Raw genomic sequence first — 23911 nt, 5'->3', positions numbered from 1 at the left:
TGGAGAGGGGCATGGACTTGGTGCGCAATCAGTGTGATGAAGAGGACTGGAAAGGACACTGCAGGAGGCCCCGAGGGCTGATCTGGGTGTCCAAGGAGAATGCAAATGTTTTTGGTTGGGAGGATAAAGGGAAGCTTCCAAGGACAAGGTGGCATCTGAGCAGGGTCTCGACAAGCAGGTGGAACGGGAACTTGCTGAGTTGGGTGGAAGGTTCCAGGCCCTGGAACAGGGTAGGCAGAGCAGGCTGAGTGGTCCTGAGGACTGAGCTGGGGGTCTGAGGGCGGTACTCAAGGGGGCGTGGATGAAAGGCAGACCTGGCCCATCGTGAGGGCTTTGTTATCAGGAGTGAGCTGCAATCACAGGAAATGAGGCACCAGGGAAGCTTAGCAGCCAGCGGACTCACCACCAGGACTGGGATGAGGGGAGAGGGCTCTGGGAGGCAAATGAGAGGAGCTGGCTTTCAGGCAGGGAGACCCTCAGGAGGGCTGTGCCAGGTTGCATGGCTAAGGCTGTGAGGACCAGACTGGGGCAGTGGCCTCAGGGACAGAGAAAAGGACCTCGCCTGTCCCAGGTTTCCACCCTCCTTCTGCTCTGCTGGTGTCACGGCTCTGTAGACTTGGGCACCACGGGAGCCATGGTGTCCCACCACCATTCTGATGTTCCCCAGCCTGCTTCCACTGGCAGATGCCTGGAGACCCCAGAGGAAACTGGGGGAGGCCATCTGGAGAGGGATGCGGTCCTCAGGCCCATGTGGGCCATAGCCCTCTGCCCCAAGGGCACCTTTGACATTTGCCAGGATGGGGGATGGTTCCAGGAGTTGCCAGAGTTGGTGAGCTGTCTATGGGGGGCCAACATTGGGCAGCCCAGCCTCTTGGCTGCAGTCGGTAGTTTCAGGACTCAGTGATCAGGTCTTGATTGGTGTTGGGACCCAGGATGTTGAGCCCTGCCGGTTTAGGGGACAGTTGGCATTGCCCACAAGAGCATGGGCTCTGGGGAAGGAGGGCCCCGCCACAGCAGCTCTGCAGAGGGGCGGCTCCCGTTTGCCTGTGTCATTTGTAAGACAGGTCCCATTATTACCCAGGGAGGCTTACAGGTTATATCAGCAAGCTCCAGGAGCCAGTGGAGAAAGAAGGGAGATAAAGAGGGATTTCCAAAGAAAATAACACAAATAAAAACTGAAATTTCAAATCCAAGCCTTGCCCTGCCATGGCTCTGTTAACCCCCAGTCACTCTTTCAAGGCATAAACTGTTGAGTGCCACAATTACTTCAGTGATTACACTTTATCTTGTCCTACCAAGGTATTAAGGAGAAACTGGGGAACACATTAGAAAAACATACAGCTCAATTTAATCATGATTCCTTCTAAGACAATTGCTGGAATCTCACCATTACAGTTGCAGAGCGTAAAAGTCCTACAGATGCTCTGTAGCCCAGGCACAAGTCATCCTCTGCTGCCTCCACAGCCGGCCTATTTGTCAGTCAAGGGAGAGCCTTGGGGTTTATGTCTTTAGTAGGATTTAGTGGGGGGCTTCCCCAGTGGCTCAGCGATAAAGAATCTGCCTGCAATGCAGAAGACGCAAGAGACGAAGGTTTCATTCCTGGATTGGGAAGAGCCCCTGGAGGAGGCCATGGCACCTCATTCCAGTATTCTTGCCTGGAGAATCCTATGGACAGAGGAGACTGGTGGGCTTCAGTCCGTAGGGTCACAAAGAATCGGACACAACTGAAGTGACACCACAGGCACACACACGGGATTCAGTGGAGGGGCTCCTGGGGCGCACCCTCAGAATAGGGGGAGGGTGGCCCAGGTCTCAGCCCCCCAGACTTTCCTGCTTGGAGCACCTTCCCCACCATTGCTCCCACCAGGAAGATGGTGAACAAGAAGCACAAACTCTCATTCCAGCCACTGCAGATCTCAGGAGCCTATTCACAGTCAAGGTTGCAGAGGAGGGCAGTGGCCAGGAAGCCAGCCTCATTGCGAGTGCCATGTGGGTGAACAGACCAGCTCTGGCCTTCTGCACATCCTCTCTGTGAAGCAAGAATGGTATGACTGTTGGCTTCAGATGGTTCTAAAGCCCCCAGGAAGGGGCAGAGCAGGATGCCAGCAGAGGTGCTGGAGGGGCCCTGTCCTCATTGGGAGATACCAGACAAGCCATAGCCTCTCTTGGCTCAGTTTTCTCAACTGGAAGCAGAAAGGGGTGGAGCCTGGATGATCCCCAAGTTTCCTCTCACCTGCGTCATCCTCTGCTCGAAGAGGAATATGCAGACAGTTCAGTTCAAAGCCTGTGATTTGCAGGATCCTTGAGGATCTCTCCTGAACAAATTAAAATATGTAAAGCATCCAGATGTCTTGATGAAGAATTAATGCTTTCAAACTGTGGTGTAGGAGAAGACTCTTAAGAGTCCCTTGGACTGCAAGGAGACCAAACCAGTCCATCCTAAAGGAAATCAACCCTGAATATTCTTTGGAAGGACTGATGCTGAAACTGAAACTCCAATACTTTGGCTGCCTGATGCAAAGAGCTGACTCGTTGGAAAAGACCCTGATGCTGGGAAAGACAGAGGGCAGGAGGAGAAGGAGGTGACAGAGGATGAGATTGTTGGATGGCATCACTGACTCAGTGGACATTGAGATAGTGAAGGACCAGGAAGCCTGGTGTGCTGCAGTCCATGTGGTCACAAAGAGTTGGAAATAACTGAGCGACTGAACCATAACCAGATGAGGAGGTAACTGGTGATCGTTAGGGAAGAGACTGGAAGACCTGGTTTCCTTAAGGACCTGCCAGTCATCTGACACCTGTATCATCTGGCTGAGGACCAGAAATGACTCTAGAGGCCCAGGAGAATGCCACACACTAGGAGATATGGCTGAATAAGGGTGGGGTGGATATCTCTTTAAATTCATGGACACTTAAATTACAAAATTTTTTTCAAGAAATGTGGTTTTGTTTCTCTCCAGCACTTGGAAAATAGCCAAGAATTGTCTCAGTGATCCTGTTGTCTGGACAAGAATGACCAGTTTTAGCTCATTTAGACCCTTCAATGGCTTGAGCATCCAGTGGGGACAAAGATGCTTCTTCAGTGTTTGAAGAGAATATCTTGACTTTGCCTAGATGGGCTCCTGCCTAAGAATTATACTTCCCAAATAAGCAATGTCTGGATCAATTTGGTTTTGTTCCATATAGAAGTCCTCAAAAGATCTTAGGGAGACATTCTCTGTAGCAATATTGTGAGACAAAGTCACACAGGTTCAGGGAGTCAGTTGTGAGGATACTTGGCAATTTTTAAGGTTTGCCATGTGTCGGCCACTGTTTAAATGCCTTATCTCATTTAGTTGTCACAACAACTTGGTGGAGTAAGTATTATTACTTTTATAGGTGATAAAACTGAGGCACTGAGATGTGTTTGCCTAAGGCTCATGTTGGGGAAGCAGCAGAACCCAGGCTCAGACCCAGGCAGTGATCTCGAGAGCACACATCTGGACCACCCTAACTCACCAGCACTTTTAGTGTCAGACAGACCTGGTGGAGTAGGGGCGGTAGGCTACTCAGTTTTCCCTTCATATTCCTCGTGTGTAAAGTACAAATGATGTACCCAGTCCTGCCTCCTGAGGGGTCAATGTACTGAGAGCTGTGAACCACTTAGCACCCAACACTGGAGCATACAGGTGCTGAATAATTGGTAGCTCTTGGTAGCCATGGTGATGGTGGTTGTTGTGGTAACCAGAGGACAGACTTAGTAAAAGGAAGACATATGGTCTGTTTTGGAGTTAGGGCTCTCGGTTGATGCAACAGAAAAATTCAGCTTGAACTGGCTCCAGACAAGAGGAGATTTGGGCACTCAAGTTCCTGAGCAGTCTGGAGGTGGGCTGGCTTCAGGCACGTTTGGATCCAGGGACTCAGTCACTGGCATGGAGACTTATGGTCTCCTTCCTTTGACTCTGTCTCTTCTATATGTCTCCTTCTTGGACTCTATGTATTGGCAAGAGGTGGCTTCCAGGAGCTCTAGGCTTCCTCATCCCAGGTCATGTCCGGTGGGAAAGAGCATCGTCTCTGCCCGCCCCCCATCCCCTGACCCAGGGATTCCTCCCAAGTCCAGGGATTATCTCTGATTGCCTCTGGTTGGGACTCATGGCCAATCACTGCAGCCCAGAGAACACAGGGCTCTGATTGCACAGCCTGAATCACATGTTCCGACCCTGGACTCAGTTGGGAAGAGATGGTTGGTTTCCTAAAGAACACTTGGATACTCTTACCATGAGAACACCAAATGTACCGGAGTCGTGTCCAGCTCTGCCTCCCATTAGCCCAGTGGCAGATCACATCAGTCAGAGGGGGCTCATGTGACTGATGGGTCTGGTGGCAATGCTCAGCTTCCCCCAGAGCTGGTGTGAGGAGCCAGTGGACAGGAAAGGCTCCAGAGCGTGTCAGTCACTCTGGAGACTCCTGGATGACTGTTTGGGGTCATTGTCATCTGATGGATTGGCAATGTGCTCAGCCATGTCTCACTCTTCGTGATCCTATGGACTGTAGCCCACCAGGTTCCTCTGTCCATGGAATTTTGCAAGAATACTGGAGTGGGTCACCATTTCCTTCTCCAGGGGATCTTCCCAACCCAAGGACCAAACTCAGGTCTCCAGTATTGGCGGGCAGATTCTTTACCACTGAGCCACCTGGGAAGCCCCCTAATGAGGTTGACTTGCTGCCTAATGGGGCAGGATTCTGAGCATACACATCAGTCCTGGGAGCACAGCTAATGCGCCATCCTTAGAGCGGGAGGGTCAGGGAGGGGACAGCAGTGGGCTTGGCTTCCAGCCTCCCAGGTGTCTACAGTGAGTCTAAGACACAGGCAGAGTTTCTTTGAAGCTGGTGGGGAGGGGTGGGTTCATGTGGCCCATGGATTTGGCTCCTGGGGGAGGAGAGGAGGTCAGAGGAGTGGAGCTTCAGCCTGCTGACAGCTGATCACCCCATGCCTAGCCGTCCCACCCTCCGTCCTGCTGGGCCGGGGCTTGCCCACCCTGAGCTCAATCCTGTCCCTCGAGCACCACGTCCCAGTGAAAGGGCCAGGGCTTCTTACCCTGGGGCTGGTTGCAGCAAGCCTTGCAGTGATTTCTAATAACTCAGAAATGAATTCAAGGTGAGATCAGATGACAAACAGGAGACAGAAATGGAATCTCATCCAGACTCAGGCTCTGCCAGACCCCGGTGTCCTGTCCAGTGCCTGGCAAGCAGGCAACAACAGGCAGTAAACACCCCAGCTGACACTTCCAGCCTGGGTCCGTCCCTCCTGAGGTGGTGGGGTAGGGGATGGGGGACACCAAGCATCTTGGTAGCTCCAAGAGAGAGATGACCCCCAATCTCCTGCCCTCCTTCTGTAACACCTTACGGATCAGCCATCCAGGAACTAATGTCGCCCGTTTTTAAAAAAAATCTATTTCATATTATTTCAGCCCATGTCTCCCTGGAGATAATGAGTCTCCTACATTAACTGCCCGCTGTGCAGGGTTTGCGCTTAAATTGCCTCCCTGAGCTCCAGGGGGTTACCCATATTCTTAGTATTCAGGAATCTGGAGAGGAAAAACACGCCTTCACCTTCTTCTCCTTTTTCTGACCTGGAAGAGCTGAGTCACATTTCCGCTCAGCATTTTGTCTTTCTGGCCAGAAAAATCCTTATCTTGTTTTCAGCATGGCCACCCACGCCTCCACAAGGGAGCCTCCCCTCGCCCCTGCACTCACTGCCCCAGGTCAACGTTTGTGATGAAGAGCCCTCGTGCCAGGCACTCCGGGCTTGGTCCTTCCTGGTGCCAGCACAACTCTGGACACTGGCTTCCAGAAACCCCAGATGTCTTCCTGAGTGGACAGGCCCACCAGCCTCCACAGGCAATTTGTGTTATTCTTTTTTTTTTTTTCTTTAATTTAGTTCTTCCTAGTGACTTCACTTTCACTTTTCACTGTCATGCATCGGAGAAGGAAATGGCAACCCACTCCAGTGTTCTTGCCTGGAGAATCCCAGGGACAGCGGAGCCTGGTGGGCTGATGTCTATGGGATCGCGCACAGAGTCGGACACGACTGAAGAGACTTAGCAGCAGCAGCAGCAACATCCTTTTATAAAATTTTTATTTATTTATTTATGGCTGCTCTGGGTCTTTGTTGCTGCATGAGGGCTTCTCTGGTTGTAGTGAGCAGGGGCTTCTCACTGCAGTAGCTTCTCTTGTTGTAGAGTGCGGGCTCTGGAGCACAGGCTCAGTAGTTGTGGCCCATGGGCTTAGTTGCTCCAAGGCATGTGGAATCTTCCGGGACCAGGGATTGAACCCGAGTCCCATGCATTGGCAGGCCTTAACCACTGGACCACTAGGAAAGTCCTGAACCCTCTTTTCTGACTCCCAGGCTCTCTTCTCTTTGCAACTCCTTGTGGCCTTCCCACCACGACATTGGTTTTCCCTCCTGGCTTTGGGATAGTGGTGAGCAGAGGCACAGCCCATCAAACCCGCCCATGACCAAGTGAGGAGCGGGTGCCAGGCAGGGTCCATGCTGACCCAGCAGGAGCCAGCCCATTAGGGCCTTGGCCTTGGCAAATGGGGCAGTGCCAGGCTCAGAGCCCAGACTGGATTAACCCATCCTCAAGGTGCCCCCACCTTCCACCCTCAGGACAAAGTTTAATGGCGCAAAATGCATGCATTCTCAGTCACTTCAGTTGTGTCGGACTCTTTACAACCCCATTGGACTGTAGCCCACCAGATTCCTCTGTCCGTGGGATTCTCCAGGCAAGAAGACTGGAGTGGGTTGCCATTCCCTTCTCCAGGGGATCTTCCCAACCCAGGGTTCGAACTGGAGTCTCTTACATCTCCTGCATTGGCAGGCAGGTTCTTTACCACTAGTGCTACCTGGGAAGCCCAGTGGCACAGAAAGCATCCCTTTAATTAAAAACTAGTTTGAACAGCTTCCAGGGCCCTGCGCTTCCCGCACACCGGGTGCCATCTGTCACTTTGCACCCACTAAACAAGTCCTCTCACGACCGATCACAAATGACGTGGCACTTCATCACCCGGGACAGTTTCGCATCATCTGCAAACGTGGAGATATTATTGGGAATTTCTTCCCCCAAAGCATAATGATGTTAAGTAAGACATGGCCTGGTCCTGAGCCAGCGTGAATCTTCTGGCTTCCATTTGTCCATCCAGAAACGTGCCCACACATCCCACCCCACAGGTGTGGTGGGGCCTTGAGGTCCACCTGCGCAGTTAAACCTTCTCCCCAGCAGCATCCTCCAGGATGGCTTGACCTTCCAGGGACCTTTGGATAGAACCTGCTTGGAGGCTTTCAGAAAGTCTGGACCAGCAGCATCCATTGAGCCCAGGCATCTTTAACTTCACGGGCTGAGAGACACATTCTCCACTTCAGTGTCCCTGGGTGGTCAGGACGGTACCAGGTGTGATTTCCCACAATTTGTGTGTTTTCCCTACATCACCTGTGGGTGAAAGAGGACCGAGCTGGCCATCCCCCAAGCCGGCAGGGTTCCTGGAAGCCCACACCAGGTGGAAATTGTTTAACTGTATTCCCATGACTGGTAAATTCTGGTAATTGTGTAACAGCGGCGGCAGCAGCCGCAGCACTCAGCAGTTACCCAGGGTTTTTCATCTTTAGACCACTTCACCCACATTAACTAATTAAGTCTCCAAGCCTCCCTCCAAAGCGGGGATGGGCTGCAGGCCCCCGACTCCCTCTGGTGCACGTGCGGGCTTAATGAGGGCTGCCTGGCGGAGGGGCCGCGGGAGCTCCCCCAAGGCTGCTAGCCTCTTTCCCTGCCTGGAGCAGGAGATGAGGCCCCTTGTGAGCCCCCCAAGTGTCTCCAGGTCCCCACTCTGCTGAGCACTGGCAAAGGAGCAAGGAGGTTCTCTGTGTCTCCTGCCTGCTGGGACTGCAGCGGCATCCGGTACCCAGCCAGGGATGTGGGTCTGGCTCCCAGGAAGCCCACAACTGACAGCTGATTTTGCCTATTACTAGGGACGCCCAGGGGCACCTCTTTCATATCCTACTCTGCCTCCTTTCTTTCTCTTCTGGCTTCTTCAACAGGCCCCAACTCTGGGGACCTGCTTCTGCCCCCCACCACCACCCAGTTGCCAGGTGCTCAGCTCCAGGTGTCCCCAACCTCCCCCAAACTCTACAGCCCTGCCTGACCACTTAGGGTGTCCTGACCACCACAGGTCCTTAACACTGAGACAGGGGCTCTGCCGCCTTGGCTGTGCCCCGTGGAGCCACAGCCACCCCACCCCACCACTTTCCAGCAGCTCCCAGGGCCCCATAGACCCAGCCAGGCTCCCTGGATCTGTTTATGCTCTGGTACAGCTCTATCTTCATTGTGGTTGCTCAGGGCATCGAGGCTAGGTCCGCAGCCCTCCACCTGCTGTCCGGCGAGCTCCCTTGGAGCCCCAAGGCCCCCGTGGAGGGGAGGTGATACTGGCATGGAGCTCAGGCCTGGGTTGAATCACAGAGTCCTGAGCATAAGAGTCTGCAGCCCTCAAACATGTAATAATGGCAACTGCTTCTGTGGGTTGTTGAATGCAGTGAATAATGAGACCTTCATGGGGCATAAAGGTGGGGCCCACACATCACTGACATTCAGAAAGCAATCTTTGCAAATAGAGGCGCCCATTGGGAGGTGCATTCTGGGGGTACAGGCATGGTCCTGCCCCCCCAGAAGCACCCAGCACACCTCCAGAGATGGTGGTAAAATGTGGACTCGGTCATGGGAACAACTGGGTTTCCCTAGGTAGGGAAAAGACAACGAGGAGGGCCTGGCAGGCTGCAGGGGCCGATAGACCCCTGGAGACCTAAGGGGGACAGTGGTCCCACCCCATACCTTTATCCAGGGCATCGGACCGGTGCCAGGCCGCCCAGAGCAGCTGGAGCCCATGTGAGAGGATTTCTCTCTGCTTTGCAGTGTGGTGACACCCCTGGCCCTGAGCTGCCTGGTATCATCATTTATTCCTTCTCTCATAAATCCTGCCCTTCTTTCTGCGAGCTTTGCACTCCTGTTTTATGGGCGCCTAGCCTCGTTCGTAAAGCACCCAGGTATGGGGAAGCCTCTGCCTGTGATGATCAGAGGGCTCTCAGAATCTGCTCAGACGACAAATGCAACCACAGAATGGACTCGCGAATGCTGCAGACTTGCTCTCTGCCTCCCGCCTCCTCCCAGGCCGGTGGCGCTCAGTCCCGGCCCCCACCCCCTCCCCCCAGCCCTAGTGGGGAGGTGTGTGGCCACTATTACATGCTATTATGACTTTCTGGGTAATGTATACATTTTCACCATCACACGGCCTCTCTCCTTCATTTTTCATGAGAACTGGCACGAGATTAATGACCGAGCCACTGAAGAAACGGAGCGCCATGCCACCCTGATTTATTGAACACTTAGCGTTGATGAAGCTGCAAACAAGAGTCAAACAGATGTTGCAGCTGCATTTTTCTTTATCAAAACCAACAGCTTTTTGCATTTTTAACCACTTCTTGCACCACCATCCCTCTAACTCCACAGAAAGGGGAGCTGTCTCCCGCTTCACAGCCAGAGGCTAGGAGTTGGGGCTGCGGCTGCAGGACCCCTAGCGTCCAGGCACCTGGGGCCCACCACTGGCTGAGGCCGGGAGGATATGAGCTCCTGAAGGTTCTCGCTCCGGGCCACTTGGGTCTCTGGTGAAATCGCGCTGCTTTCTGCCAATTCCAGGGCCTGCACTACAAACCCTGGAGTGGCCCTGACCTATAGGAGGCACAGGGCTCCATTTCCCCCTGCAAACTGGAAGGCATCCCCACCTGCATCTCAAACAAGTAACAGATCACGAACGCCCATTCTAATCAGCTGTGGGTCAGGCCCCTCCTGAGCCCCTTACCTGCCTCGCCTCCCTGCCAACAAGGTTAAGGCCACATGTACACTCATCTCCTCCAGCCTAAGGAGCAGGCATGAGGGCTCAACTGGATCAAGTGTTTGCCATTGACACATGCTTCTGCACCCCAGCCCACAGCAATCAGAGCCAGAAGTCCCAGGAGCCATGGGCATCACCTCAAGGTTGGAAGTCAGAGCTCTCCAGGGACGAGCTTGGCATCCCCAACCCCCAGTCTTTGTGCCACCCCCACCCACTGGCTGCCACTACCCTCGCTTCTCACGTCTCTGTTGAGCACCTTGGTCTATTTCCTTTCCTCTCTCCTTCTCACACCCTGACTCCTCCTCCCCTTCCAGCTTCGCCCAGGCCTGAGGTCCAGCCCTCCAGGCCCGCGTTCTGCATGATGCGGGGGACTGAGTTCAGTTCTCCCTCGGGGCTGTGCTAAAAGGACCTGTGGGAACAAACAGAGAAACACCTGGCAGCCGTTCCCCACCTGATGCTCTCCTGGGCTGCTGCACCCACTTCGCCCCAGCCACCAGGGTCTAGGGATTTGTCCTGTTTGCAGCAAGAGCTGTTGCAAATTAACTCAGATCATTGATGCCGCCATTGGCACCCCAGCCGCCCCCTCCACTGCTGCCCCAGCCACTAACACCCTGCTAGAGCATTAACCCTCGTGGAAGAGCAGAATGGGGGGTGCTTTCTTTTTCACAGCAGTCTCCCCTCCTGAAATCCCCATCACCTGTAATTAAGATTAAATCTACTTCCCCCTACCAATCCAATGCCCTTCTCCTGCCTGCCTCTCCCCTACCTGCTCAGCCTGAGAGAAGGGAATCCACCTCAGTCCCATGTCTGCCCATGGGTACCCCAGCAGCCTGGGGTACCCAGGTCAGGAAAGACAGCTGTGGTCATAGATGCCAGGAAAGGGGCATTCTGGAGAGGGGAGGGCTGTGGGGACAGTGCACCCAGCTGGTCAGGTTTCCTTAGAAACCTGGTGGTCACCTGTAAGCAGCTCAAATGCCTGGTGAGCCTCAGGCCAGGCCAGGGATGGGCCCCAGGGGAAAGGGACCCAGAAACTACAGAGGGCCCTGCCTTTCAGCAACTGCTAATGGTGGTTTCCCTTGACTTTGAACTCTATCAGTGGTTCCCAAACTGTGTTCCAAGAAACACTTGGGTCCCAAGAGGTGGTCAGGTTCATGGTCAAATAAGCCTGGAAATCCTGCCCGCACAAGGCCCATCCAGAGATCCTCCGGGGCAGGGTATCCCCAAGGTTCTGACAAGTCCTGCAGCTAAGGAGCTGATTTCACTTTAGCCCTGCATGCTCTCTGCAGAACATTCTCACAACCCCTCCTGGGCCAGCTTCCATTTGTCCCCCTAGCTCAGGTGAAAGACTCCAACTAGGAAAGATGCTTTAGGGGACAAGCCCTAACTCGGCCCCAGGAAACCCTCTTCCACCAGCTCTAGCTCACAGTTCTCTGGCCAGCGGGCCCAGCCCACAGCCTGGAACTAGGCCCGTAGCAAGTCCAAACCTCTCATTTCCAGTAAAACTTGAGGAGGAGCTTGGTTGAGGACCAGCTGAAGGGAGACCAGGAGAAGGGAGCTGCCCCACACCACCCCCTCCCCCAGCAGGGCCTGGGCTCTGGGGGCGGCTGAGCGGCCCCTACCCTCGGCACTCAGCAGGTGGACAGCGCCCCCCTACCCCCACCCCGGGGCTCTGGGAGCCCTCCCTGAACAGGACGGAGCCCGGCCACCAGAGTTCTCGCTTCCAGGTGGGAAAACAGGCCAAACCCAGCTGTGACTGCTCAGAAATGTGAACCAGGGTGGGTGCCACAGTAAGGAAAATAAAGGCTGCGAAGGCAGTAGGGCCCTAGGTGGCAGCAGGGAGGCACCACGCGTGGCTGGGGGTGTCTCTGAATACAGTGTCCAAGAGGAGGTGGCACTGAGACTCAGGTGGCGAGGAGCACATCAGTCAGAGAGAACAGCTCAGGAGAGAAAGAAGGCAGCAGAGGCAGGACGAACCCAGGGGAGCACGAATGACTGGAGAGGAAAACAGATGGCGGGTCCCCAGGACCAAGTCAGGAGGGTGGGGTTCATTCTTGGGCCAGGGAGCCGGTGCCGGAATCCTAGGGTCCACCGGCTAGTGTCAGAAGAGGGATGGGGAGGAGAGGAGGGAGGAAGCAGGGAGATGCAGGTGGACGGTCGGTGTGGCAGGGGGTGGGGCTCCAACCAGGTGGTCTCCAGAGTGTGGGGCCGAGTCGGGGGTGGGCAGGCTTACTTGAGGATGGAGAATTGATGGAACTTGGTGACGGGTGGATTGGAGGGAGAGACAGAGAGGAGAAAGACTTTAACTGGGGCCACTGCAGGGAGGTGGTGCCATTCGTCATCAGGTGAAGCTGGGGTGGCCCAGGTGTGGGGAGTGCAGCCATAAGGCTGGGTCACGTAAGTCAGGGGCATTCCGAGGCCCCTTGATGGGCAATGGGACAGGTGAGCTTGGAGCAGAGCAGGGAGGAAGGCTGGAGGGGGAAATAAAGCCTTCCTTGGAATATGGCGGGCAGAAGGCCGTGAAGCTGGAGGAGGGTAGTGAGGGGGCAGGGGGACAAAGACCCTGCTGTGAGGCCTGAGGAGGAAGGGACAAGACAGCCATAAGAGGAAAATCTGGGTGGACGGACTATCAGTGGGGAAGGTGTGTACTGTAAGTGGGTAAACTGCCTGTTAGAAGCTTGCTCTGGTCATTCTCTCTAGAAAAACACCAGGGTTTTGTTTGGTTTGGGGTTTGGTGGCAACTAGTAGTTAGAAGACCAGGACCCTCCAGGATGGGACTTTGAACCTCACAAAGGCCCCATCACAGCCCCTGCAACAGAAGAGTGGGGGCTCTGTCCACTCATAGGTGAAGCGCTCAAAAGGGAGGAAGGGGGTCTCCTAGTCCATGGCTCCACCCAGAAAACTCTGGAACCTCTCTGAGAATTTTTTTTCCTGGGGCATAGTTGACGTACAATGTTGTGTTGGTTTCGGGTATACAGGAAAGTGACTCAGTTATACATACACATATATCCACTCATTTTTAGCTTCTTTCCCCAGATAGGCCATTACAGAGTTATTGAATAGAGTTCCCTGTGCTATAATGTAGGTTCTTATTGTGTATGTGTATGTTAGCCGTTCAGTCGTGTCCAGCTTTTTGTGAGACCATGGACTATAGCTCGCCAGGCTTATTAGTTATCTACATTTGTTGTTGTTCAGTCACTAAGTCATATCTGACTCTGTGACCCTGTGGACTGCAGCACACCATGTTTCCCTGCCCTTCACCATCTCCAGGAGCCTGCTCAAACTCATGTCCATCGAGTCAGGGATGCCATCCAACCATCTCATCCTCTGTCGTCCCCTCCTCCTCCTGCCCTCAATCTTTCCCAGCATCAGGGTCTTTCCCAATGGTTGGCTCTTCACATCAGGTGGCCAAGTGTTGGAGCCATTTGCATAGTGGTGTGTATACGTCAGTCCCAATCTCCCAATCTGTCTCTTGCCCTTCTGACTCCCTGGTAACCATAAGTTTGTTTCTACATCTGTACCTCTATTTTTGTTTTGGGTAAGTTTCTTCATACCCTTACTTTTTTAGATTCCACATATAAGCGATATCATATGATATTGTCTTTCTCTGTCTGACTTATTTCATTCCGCATGACAACTTCTAGGTCCATTCATGTTGCTGCAAATGGCATTGTTTCATTCTTTTTTATGGCTGAGTAATATACCACTGCATATATGGACCACATCTTCTTTATCCATTCCTCTGTGGATGGACACTAATCTTACTTCCATGTCTTGACTATTGCAGATAGTGCTGCTATGAACATTGAGGCGCATGTATCTTCAAGTTATAGTTTTCTCTGGGTATATGCCCAGGAGTGGGATTGCAGGATCATATAGTGGTTCTATTTTTAATTTTTTTAAGGAACATCCATACTGTGAAATTTCTCTGAGACTTTCTCTTAACCTCAGCTTCCCCTCCACAGCCACCCCATCGGGCTCCCCCAGGCCTTTAACAGCAGACAAGCCTTCTGGACACTCAGGGAGGTCATTTCAAAGGCCACTGTCACCTTGCAGGGTCGGCCTGTAACATCTTCATGGAAATTCCGTATCCCAGAGCAGAGCCTCTACCTGAGAACTCAGACCTGCAAGGTCTGACCTGGGTGGTAAATCCTGGGGGACACTTAGAGGATGTCTGCTTGAGGTGGGGACAGGGAGATGAAGGCAGGCTGGCTTCACAACGGTCTAGGACGGAGAGTCTGGGCGGGTCTGGTGGAGTGCATCCTCAGCTGTGTCCCCTGGAGCCAGCCTGCCCCACCGGGCTGGCAGCTCCCTACTCGTTCAGGATCTGACACTGTTATGAGCTCCCCCATGAAACTGAAGCATTGGAGCTCTGCACCTAATATATTTTTCTGCCAGAAACACCCAATAAAATGTACAACTAATGAATAAAATCACAACGTTGCCAAGAAGTGATGTGTGCCCCCAATTTCCAAAAATACCTCAATCACTCTGTGTCTTAAAACCGGCCTCAAGCCAGGAAGTCGTTATTTAAAATTCAACTCAGGAATTTCAGCTGTGGGAACTCCAGGCCCAGGGATGGAATTTGTGTTAAAGATATAAACCATGACGCAGCCCACTTCTGCCTTTCCTAATCCCAAACCCAGCCTCCTTGCAGCCATCAGGGACTGAGGCTATCAAGGCCGCTGAGAAGCATAAGGCCTAGAATGGAGGCACTTGGGAAGATGTATGTGTTGGGTGTATTGAACGGGGCTGTGGTGGATCTTGAGTCCCTACGTCACTGGCAACAGGCAGAGCACCCACAGACCACTGGATGTGTGAACTCCTGAAATGCAGTGCTGATGCACCTCGGGCATCCTTCTGGGCTGGGAGCAGAGAAGCCATGTGTACATGCTCACTTGTTCAATCGTGTCCAACTCTTTGTGATCCCTGGACTGTAGCCCACCAGGGTCCTCTGTCCATGGGATTCTCCAGGCAAGAATACTGGAGTAGGTTGCCAGTCCCTTCTCCAGGGGACCTTCCTAACCCAGGGATGGAACCTGGGTCTCCTGCATTGGCAGATAGATTCTTTACCCCTGAGCCACCTGGGAAGCCCCAGCCTTCATCAGATTCTCAGAGGCCTTAGACCCAGAAAAGGTTAAGAACCAGCCTTGCCTTTAGCTTTCTATGAACACCCCATGCTCAGAGAAGCTGCCCTGCCCTTCAAAGACACTGAAAACTAAAGCTAGGTGTCAGTTGAACACAAGTCTGGGAAGAGTAAGAACAGAATATCCAAAGTTCAGTTCAGTTCAGTCACTCAGTCATGTCTGACTCTTTGCGACCCCATGAATCGCAGCATGCCAGGCCTCCCTGTCCATCACCAACTCCCGGAGTTCACTCAGACTCACATCCATCGAGTCAGTGATGCCATCCAGCCATCTCATCCTCTGTCGTCCCCTTCTCCTCCTGCCCCCAACCCCTCCCAGCATCAGAGTCTTTTCCAATGAATCAACTCTTCGCATGAGGTGGCCAAAGTACTGGAATTTCAGCTTTAGCATCATTCCTTCCAAAGAAATCCCAGGGCTGATCTCTTCAGAATGGACTGGTTGCATCCAAAGTCAGCCTCATGCAATTCTACAAACATGAAATGAGCAGCAGGCATTGCCCAACACAGTGATAGCTCCTAGGCATTGTCCCTGTTGTTGAGCAGATAAAGAGGTCCACAGACTATTAAGACACAAACACAATCTCCACCTTGCTGTGGTGGAAGTACAGAGGGTGAGGTGTCCAGAAGGGCTTCCTGGAGGAGGAGGCAAACCTTGTGCCTGTCTTCATAGGGTAGGTGGAAGCTGGTTAAGCAGAAATGGAGTTGGACCTGGAAGGAAGGGATGGGGCTTCCTGAATTAGGACAGTACAAGTGCCACAGGGCAGGAACTCAAGTTCTGGGAGTTTTGATGCAAGGTGAGGGCTGCCCTTTGCTCCCCAGGTCCCCACCTGCCCGCCCACCCACTACCATGCCCTCCCACAGCTTTTCCAAGCACCCAGGCTGTGCTCAGTGGGGCAGTGGGGCAGGAAGTTGTGGGCCTTTCATCTCTCAGACATCTGGCATCCTGGCTTCCTCCCTGCAGGGCCGGGCTCCTGCTCCTGGGGCTGGGATCAGAGGAAGCCCTGGGGTCCCTGTGTCCCTTTGATCTTTACTCTGTCTCGCTCAGCAGCTAGCGCTGCTGTCTGGCCAGGCACAGGCTCAGGCAGGAGCTCCCCGCCTGGGGAGGCCAGCGTGCTGGTTGGTAGGAAGGATGCAGGGCTGGAATGCAGGTGTATGGCCCCTCATCTCCTGGACTACCCCATCCAGGCCACGAGCATGGCAGATCTAGCCAGCCCACCTGCCTCGTGGGCATATTGTAAGGATGAAGTAAAACAGGAAACGGGAAAGCAGTTAGACTGGGCAAAGAGAGGCCACCAGATCTCAGCAGGACTTGAAAGTAGAGTCAGAACCCTGACTTCCAGCCCCGTCTTCTGTCCGTTGCCAGGCACACAGTTTTGGGCACACAGCTTCGCTGGGCTTCAGGGTCCTCACTGTAGACAGGGGTGCACTGCCCTGCCCAGCCTGCCTTCCTGGCTTGCACAGCCAACAAATGAGATAATGGATGGAAAGTGCTTTGAGAAGAAGAAAGTGCGGTGCCGATGTCAGGGATTATCATTATTATTAAGAAGCATGATTACTGCAATCTAGAAATGCCGCCATTAAAGAGAAGCTCCTGTTCATGTTGATTTAATTTCCTGGTTAACTGAGCGTTGGCCAGAAAAAAAACTCTGCGTTTCAACCCTTATTGAAAATCTTTTAAAATGATGCCAGTGTACCTTCCTGCACTGGTCGTGGTGTCATCTTGAGGCTTTATTTATTAACGCATCGATTGAGTCACAAAGTCCTATATTACTCTTGCTCTGATCAGATCCAAAAAGGTGATGGCAGACTCAAGCTACTCCATGATGGGGGTCCTTATACCCACCCACCCAGGACTCCTCTTGTTGGGTATTAGAAGGGAAAAGTCAAAGAGGTGGATCTGGGAACCAGCAGAGGATGGGGTCTTCCAAGTGGCTTTTCCACAGTTTCCTGCTGTACTTGATATATTATCATATGTTTCTTTATGCTTCAAAAAATACTTTCTGGGACTTCCCTGATAGTCCAGTGGTAGACTCTGCACTTCCACTGCAGGGGACTTAGGTTCTATCACCGGTTGGGGAACTAAGATCCTGCGTGCCACACAGCATGGCCGCAAAAAGAAAGGAAAGCAAAGAAATACTTTCTGATTGGGGTAGAAGGCCTTTCTGGTTTATTCAGTGACATGGCTGCTTTTTCTTAACAGCATTATCAGGCCCAACGTGGCCCAATGAACAGCTTGGTTTTCTGGGAATGGGGCTGGGGTTTGGGGGGCGGTCATTGAAAGCCACAGAGGGGCCTGTGGTCTTTGCAATGTAGCTGCTTCCCCACAAAAGCCCCTTTGGCAAGTGGCTACCAGAGCTGGTGATGGGCAGAGCAATGGAGGGCACTTTGAGTTGGATCTGATGGGAAGAGGCTGACCCATCTCAATGAAACCATTTGAGGACAAAATGTGTCTTCAGCATCTTCACAGAGAGAGTTCTTTCCACTTAAAAGATCCGGAGATTTCCGAGGAGGAGTTTTCAAAGACTCTTTTTTTTTTTTTTTTTTGAGTTTTCAAAGACTCTGAGTGACAGCTGTCTCCTGGGTGATGCTTGCTCAGGGAGACCACAGGCTGAGGGGCAGAAGGGTATCCAGCTCTTAGAAGTGGGTGCCTTGGACTTCTGTGGTTAAGATGCCATGCTTCCACTGCAGGGGGCACAGATTCGATCCCTAGTGGGGCAAGTTCCATGTGCCACACAGGATGGCCGAAAAAAATTGATCCTTGCATGTTAAGTTCCAGGAACTCCATTTCTCCCGCAGGAGGAGGGTGGTGGTGATGCCCATGCGGGGGGAGTCCAGAGAGTTGCAAAGGGGAAATGCATGTAGAGCACAGAACAGGGGCCAGGGCTGCTGGGCAGCTGTAGGCACAGGTCCTGGATGTGGGGCTGGAGATACGTTTACCTCATATGTGGTCCTTAATTACATCTTCCCAGGTGACACAATGGTAAAAAAAAAATCCACCTTTCAATGCAGGACATGGGGATTCCATCCCTGGGTTGGGGAAGATTCCCTGGAGGAGGAAATGGCAACCCACTCCAGTATTCTTACCTGAAAAATTCCATGGACAGAGGAGCCTGGCGGGCTACAGTCCATGGGGTCCTGAAGAGTCAGACACAACTGAGCCACTGAGCATGTACGTGTGGTCTTTACTTATGCATGAAGCTGCTCACATGTGGATCAGTGGGTCTCAACTCGGGGCAATTTAGGTGCCCCAAGGGGCAATGGGCAAAATCTGGAGATTTGAGGAAGGAGGCAGTGCTTGATAGCCTCTGGCAGGTGATCGCCAGGGGCGCTACTGGTGAGCATCCTGCATTTCACAGCGTGGCCCCCACAACAGGGAATGAGCTAGTTTAATGGTGAGCAGTGCCCAGGTTGAGAAAGCCTGGCATGGGGATGCGCAGCCTGTCCGGGCCTGTGGGATGACTGTGGGCGGGGTGACTTTGGGCGGGCTCCCAGCCACCCTTATGCTGCCCAGTGTCTGTGCTCTCCCCCAGAACCCCGACATCGTCCTGGTGCACTACCTGAACGTGCCGGCCATCGAGGACTGCGGCAAGCCCTGTGGCCCCATCCTCTGCTCCATCAACACCGACAAGAAGGAGTGGGCGAAATGGACAAAGGAGGAGCTCATTGGGCAGCTGAAGCCCATGTGTGAGTAGGCGTGGCCAGCCGGCCAGGGTGCACTGGGGCCCGGCCAGCATCACCCAGACGGGGCCAGAGGTCCTCCGTGGAGTGGAGACCCAGGTGTGGGAGCCCCATTCTGCTCGGATGACGGTGAACTCAGCATTTACAAGGACCCTGCCCAGCCCACAGTCCCTGAGGGCGGACTCCCTAAGCCACAGCCAGAACCAGGATGTCAGCCTGCGTTACAGATGAGAAAGGGGGTTCCGGAACCCAAAACCCATAGCGAGGAGCAGAGCTGGGAGTGCCCCGACTGCTGTCTTGCAGGCCGCAGACAGGATCACGGTGGCAGTCTGGGGAGGGAGAGGCCCGTGGGCTGAGGACGGGCTGGCTGCCTTCTGGCTTCGGCCCATCTGTTCCTGGGCACGGGGCCTGCCCTGCTCCCAGACGCAGTGACACACAGACGGTGGGAACTGAGCTGGATTTCATTTTGTCAGCGGAGTGATGCTTTCGGGAGCATCTGTCAGGTGCAGATCACTGAATGCAAAACACCAAGCGTGTCCAGATAGCCGGATGCGGCCGGTGTCTCATTTCCATGGGCAGCCACCGGGGCTCTGGGTGGCCTCTCCTGCTGCCTGCATGGTGGGGCTCAGGGAGAACACACCCAAGGAAAGCCGTGCAGCGCACGGGGCCCTGGGCTCTGGAACACTGATCTCTCAAGGCTCAGGGCAAAGACCAGTCATGATATGGGACCTAACTGAGCCAGTCAAGAGGGCCCTAAGAACCTGTGCCCCCTTGGAAGTGGAGCTGCAGGGAAGAACCATGTAGAGAGAGCCAGTGAAATGTCCTTTCCTGGAGACAGTATTGGGTCACTGAGTGTCTGAGCCATGGCCAGGTGGCACCTGCAGTGACCAGCTCATCCAAAGAGGCCCTCAGTATTCAGATGAGGATGGCCCCTGCCCCCACCAGCCACAGGTTGAGGATGGAGTCAGGAAGGACAGCATCTGTGCAGGGAAAGTGTGAAAGTGTGAAAGTGTTAGTCACCCAGTCATGTCCAACCCTTTGTGACTCCATGGACTGTAGCCCACCAGGCTCCTCTGTCTATGGAATTCTCCAGGCAAGAATACTGCAGTGGGTTGCCATCCCTTCTCCAGGGGATCTTCCCAACCCCGGGGTCAAACCCTGGTCTTCTGCATTGCAGCTGGATTCTTTACCATCTGAGCCACCAGGGAAGCCTCTGTGTAGGGAAGTAGACACCAGTAGGCCAATGCGCCAGCCCCCTCAGGGGCTCGACCCCAAGACTAAGGTCCCCCATGCTCTCCTCCTGGACCACGTGCCCAAGGTGAGGGTCTGGCCAGCCTGCCCTTGCTGCTGCCACCAGGAACTAAAGCCAGGAGGCCTGGCGTCTTCCAGGCTCGGGTTATGTCCAGTGGAACCATCCTGAGCTGAAGCCATCTGGCACCCTCGGGACGGAGCACAAGCTCCGAGGTGTGCCCGAAGCTCCTCCACTCTCGGCACGCTGCTGCCCCCACCTTCCCGGGCTGCCGGCCGGGTGGTCCCTCCATGGGAACTGCAGTCTCTCGACCCCCCTCCGCCTGGCTCTCCTCCACCCTTACCTGCTCACCCACCTCATCCTTCCACCTCAGCCCAAACAGTGCCTCTTGCATTGACCATCCCAGACCACCCAGGCTGGACCTCACAGCCCCAGCACCCCGGGCCTCCTGACACCTCTCAGGGAGACACCAGACTGAAGCCAGCCTCCCACAATTAACTGGAAGGGGCCACGCGAGCTCTGCAAAGCTCTGCAGAGGACCTGGAAACTTGGGAGACGTCCCAGCTCATTCCCATGGGTACTTCCTGTCTGCTGTTCCTCAGGCCCCCCCACCATACTGGCACATGCAGGGCTCTCTCTAAATATCTGTGGGGTGCTGAATGAGTGTGGCTGGACCCAGCTTGATCCACTGCCCTCAGGGACCTGAGTACCTGACAAAGACCCCAGTGGCCAGGCCCTGGGACCAGAGCTGCCCGGTGGCACCCTCCATGGCCAGGCCGGGCTGGGTGGAGAGTGAGGTAATGGTGCCAGGGGTTCCGCTCTGACCCCTGCCCACCCACCCCTTCCATTCAGTGGTGTCTAAATGTGTAGGGCTTGTCCTTGGCCTTGGGTTTTCTCCCCAGGCCTGCCCACACTTCCTCTTGGCAGAGGCTTGGCTGGGCAGCAGCAAGGACTCCGCTAGCCTTGGGCACTGGCGCCACCCAGTCAGGCTGGTTGAGTGAGAGCTGGGCATTCAGGAGTGGGGTGCGCTGTCTAGCTCCATGACTGCTCCACTGTGTGACCTCAGGCCCATCACCCACCCTCACTGCACCCCAGTTCCCTCTCTGTAAAGTGAGAGAAAGAGTCCAGCGTTCTCTCTACCAAGTCCAGCATCACCCAGCCAGCTCCGTGGGGCTGGGCTTGGCTCCTGGGTTTCTGCAGACCCAGGTCCAAGGCACTGAGACCACTATTTCATTCCATGTCCTGGGAGGTTCCAGAGACCGAGTTAGCCAGAGATTAGCCAAGGGGATGTTCCTGAGGAAAGAGACACCTTTTAAGGTGATCACCATGGTCAGAGGCTCCGGCCTGGGCCCTTCCAGCATATCTCACACACACACACACAGGGGGCCCTTTCCTGTAAGTCACTCCATCACCCCAGTTCCTTCCCCCATCCTCTTGTTTGAGATGCTTCCTTCTCTCTTCATTGTCTCTACCTCCTCACATCCCCCGTTCTCAGAAGGGGCCCTTCCCCAGAAAAGTCACCCTCACCCACAGGAGCCCGATAGGAGTGCATGTCCCCACAGCAGGGGAAGGGGTTAAGCCATGAACTCCAGGCACTGGAAACAGACCTCGGTCCAACCCTGATGCCCAACAGGAGGGAACTGTGAGCGCCTTTCCAAAAGCCTGCAGTGCATCATGGGAATTATGGAAAAGTACAGCAAACTCCTCATAAGTCTAATCACACTTGGCTCTGTGGTGTCCGGGGGCGGGAGCAGCACGGTGCAGTCACTCAGGCGGTGTGTGTGTGTGTGCATGCGTGTGTGTGTGGGTCTGGTTACACGTGCACAGCCTGGAAACACGGCCCAGGAAATATGGCTCCAATAAAAGCTTTAGATGCCAAGCGGGCTTGGAACACACACACAGGGCACCAGCTCCCCGTGTTTGGGGAAAGCAGAGGTGTGTGCTGCGAGCCAGGAAGGCATCAGATTTGGTTCCAGAATCAGGCGTGCCACCCAACGCCGGAGCCAAACACATTAGCTTCATCACATTTTCACATAAATCACATTCCTTCAAAGACTTCACAGTTTGATTTCCTGATGTTTCCAAATTTCCCTGCCCTACAGCAGAGCTGTCAGTGGTTCAATCAAAATGTTGTGCTTATCAGGGGTGAAGTGAAACTGCTCCTCAGCCTCTGCCTCACCTGTTGAAGGTGGGTGGGAGGATCTCACAGACCCCAGCTTCTTGCCAGACTGACTCCAAGAACTCCACCTTGACTCTTGCAGTGGTGACCTTTTGTTGCATGGGGACTTTCCTTCAGTCTGCAAACTGAAAGATGCCTCCTCCAGATTTAAAAAATGAGAGAGAGAGAGGAAAAAAATATTCAGATAACTGATAGGAATTCCCAGCATGTTTCCAAGGATGCCTTCTGTCTTTTGCAATCCCTTCAGCAGTATTTAGAATATGGGTCCTGCTTCTGTGACAAAGATAAAAGGAACAGTGGCTTAAATCTTATTTCTTTTTCACAGAGCAATTCAGGATTGATAGGGCAGCCTCACAGGGACAGGAATCGGATCAGCCATCCTGGCTCTTTCCAGCTGGTTGTTCTGCCATTCCTAGGGTACTGCCATCTTTTATGTGGCTCCATGATAGCTGCTCCAGCTCCTGCCATCATAACTGCATTCCAACCAGTGGGAAAAGAAGAAGGAGAGCAACTTTCTTAACTTTAAAGACAGGAACCAGAAGTGGCATACAACGCTTCCACTCATATGTCATTGGCTAGAATTCAGTGGTAGTCACCCCCTCGTTGGCAAGGGAATCTGGGAAGTGAAGACTTTTCTAAGTACTGACATCCTAACTTTCTCTGGAAATAAGTTCTCAGTTCTGTACTGAGTCCTTCAGTACAGCCAGGGTGCCTCTTGTAAGGCCTCAGCTGAGAAAGGCTTGGCTCAGCTTAACTCAAGGCCTGAGGATGGATACCCTGGGTTCCATCTGTCTGAGGGTTGGAGTTTTTAGAACTCAAGTGAACATGATCTAAAAGTCAGCAGGTCTCATCTTGCAAACCCCAGGGTCTGTTACAGTGCAGCTGATATGAGAGAGCACCCTCTTTGGCCCCCACACTGCCATAATGTGAGCGGGGCTGGGCAGGTGGGGTCGGCTCCTTCTCGATCAACCTTAAGTGGGAGCAATGACGGGCCAGATGAGCCCTGCACCTCAGTCCCGCCAGCCTGGCAAGAAACCTGCTCAGTGATCCTTGGCTGCCCAGAACCACAGTGGCCCAGACCCTCCACCCTCAGGAAGCCAGATGGAGCCAGTTCCCTTGGAGTGGACCCTCACCTCTGAGTGCCATGGCATTCTTCCCTGCCCCATTCCTTGGCAGCCTGGGAGGGGATAGGCATGCCAGCCGCTTCCCAGCTAGCAGGTGGCAAGGTTGTTCCATCCAGAGTGAGGGATAAAGGCAGGAGCTCTAAGCTGTGTTCTCAGCCCTTCCCCCAGCTGTCCCCACTCAGGGCTCCTCTTGGCGCACTCTAGCCAGCCAGGGAGCCCTGCATTGCCCAGCAACATGGGGCCTTCCCAGAGGCCTGCCTGGCCCCAGAGGCCATCTGGAAGCCCCACCAGCCACCTCTGGGCTTGGCTCTGCTCCCACTGCCTTCCTGGAGCCCCTCTGTTATTATTGCTCAGGGGTTCCCAGGTCTCAGTAGCACTGAGTGGGCAAAACAGGAGCACCCATGCAAATGTCCACACACTCCCGAGTGCACACATGCACACATGGCTGCCCTCACCACCCACAAGCACACACTCAGGGACACGCTCGGGAGGCAGCAGGGCAGTGCTTGATTTTCTAGTCCTTCCAGCCACACGAGCCTTCCATCACCACCACCACCACCACCTTGCCTCTGGGGCCGGAAACCAAGACCACAGCCCTCAGGTGGAGACACGGGCACCAT

At 54.0% G+C, this 23911-nt stretch overlaps 1 protein-coding gene across 2 annotated transcripts in view; it reads left to right on the top strand.

Annotated features, from left to right (window-relative positions):
• The window catches only part of CAMTA1 (calmodulin binding transcription activator 1), a 992433-nt gene that overhangs the window by 851032 nt on the left and 117490 nt on the right, over positions 1-23911 (top strand). For both annotated transcript variants that reach the window (XM_070768274.1, XM_070768275.1), the window contains one exon: positions 18592-18745. In XM_070768274.1, coding sequence (XP_070624375.1) covers positions 18592-18745 — 154 coding nt within the window. The remainder of the gene's footprint in view (positions 1-18591; positions 18746-23911) is intronic.

Source organism: Bos indicus, chromosome 16 (genome assembly GCF_029378745.1).
Source record: "Bos indicus isolate NIAB-ARS_2022 breed Sahiwal x Tharparkar chromosome 16, NIAB-ARS_B.indTharparkar_mat_pri_1.0, whole genome shotgun sequence".
In the NCBI taxonomy this organism is placed as follows: domain Eukaryota; kingdom Metazoa; phylum Chordata; class Mammalia; order Artiodactyla; family Bovidae; genus Bos; species Bos indicus.
The sequence above is the reverse complement of the archived record's forward strand: the minus strand, read 5'-3'. Positions and strand labels throughout refer to the sequence as shown.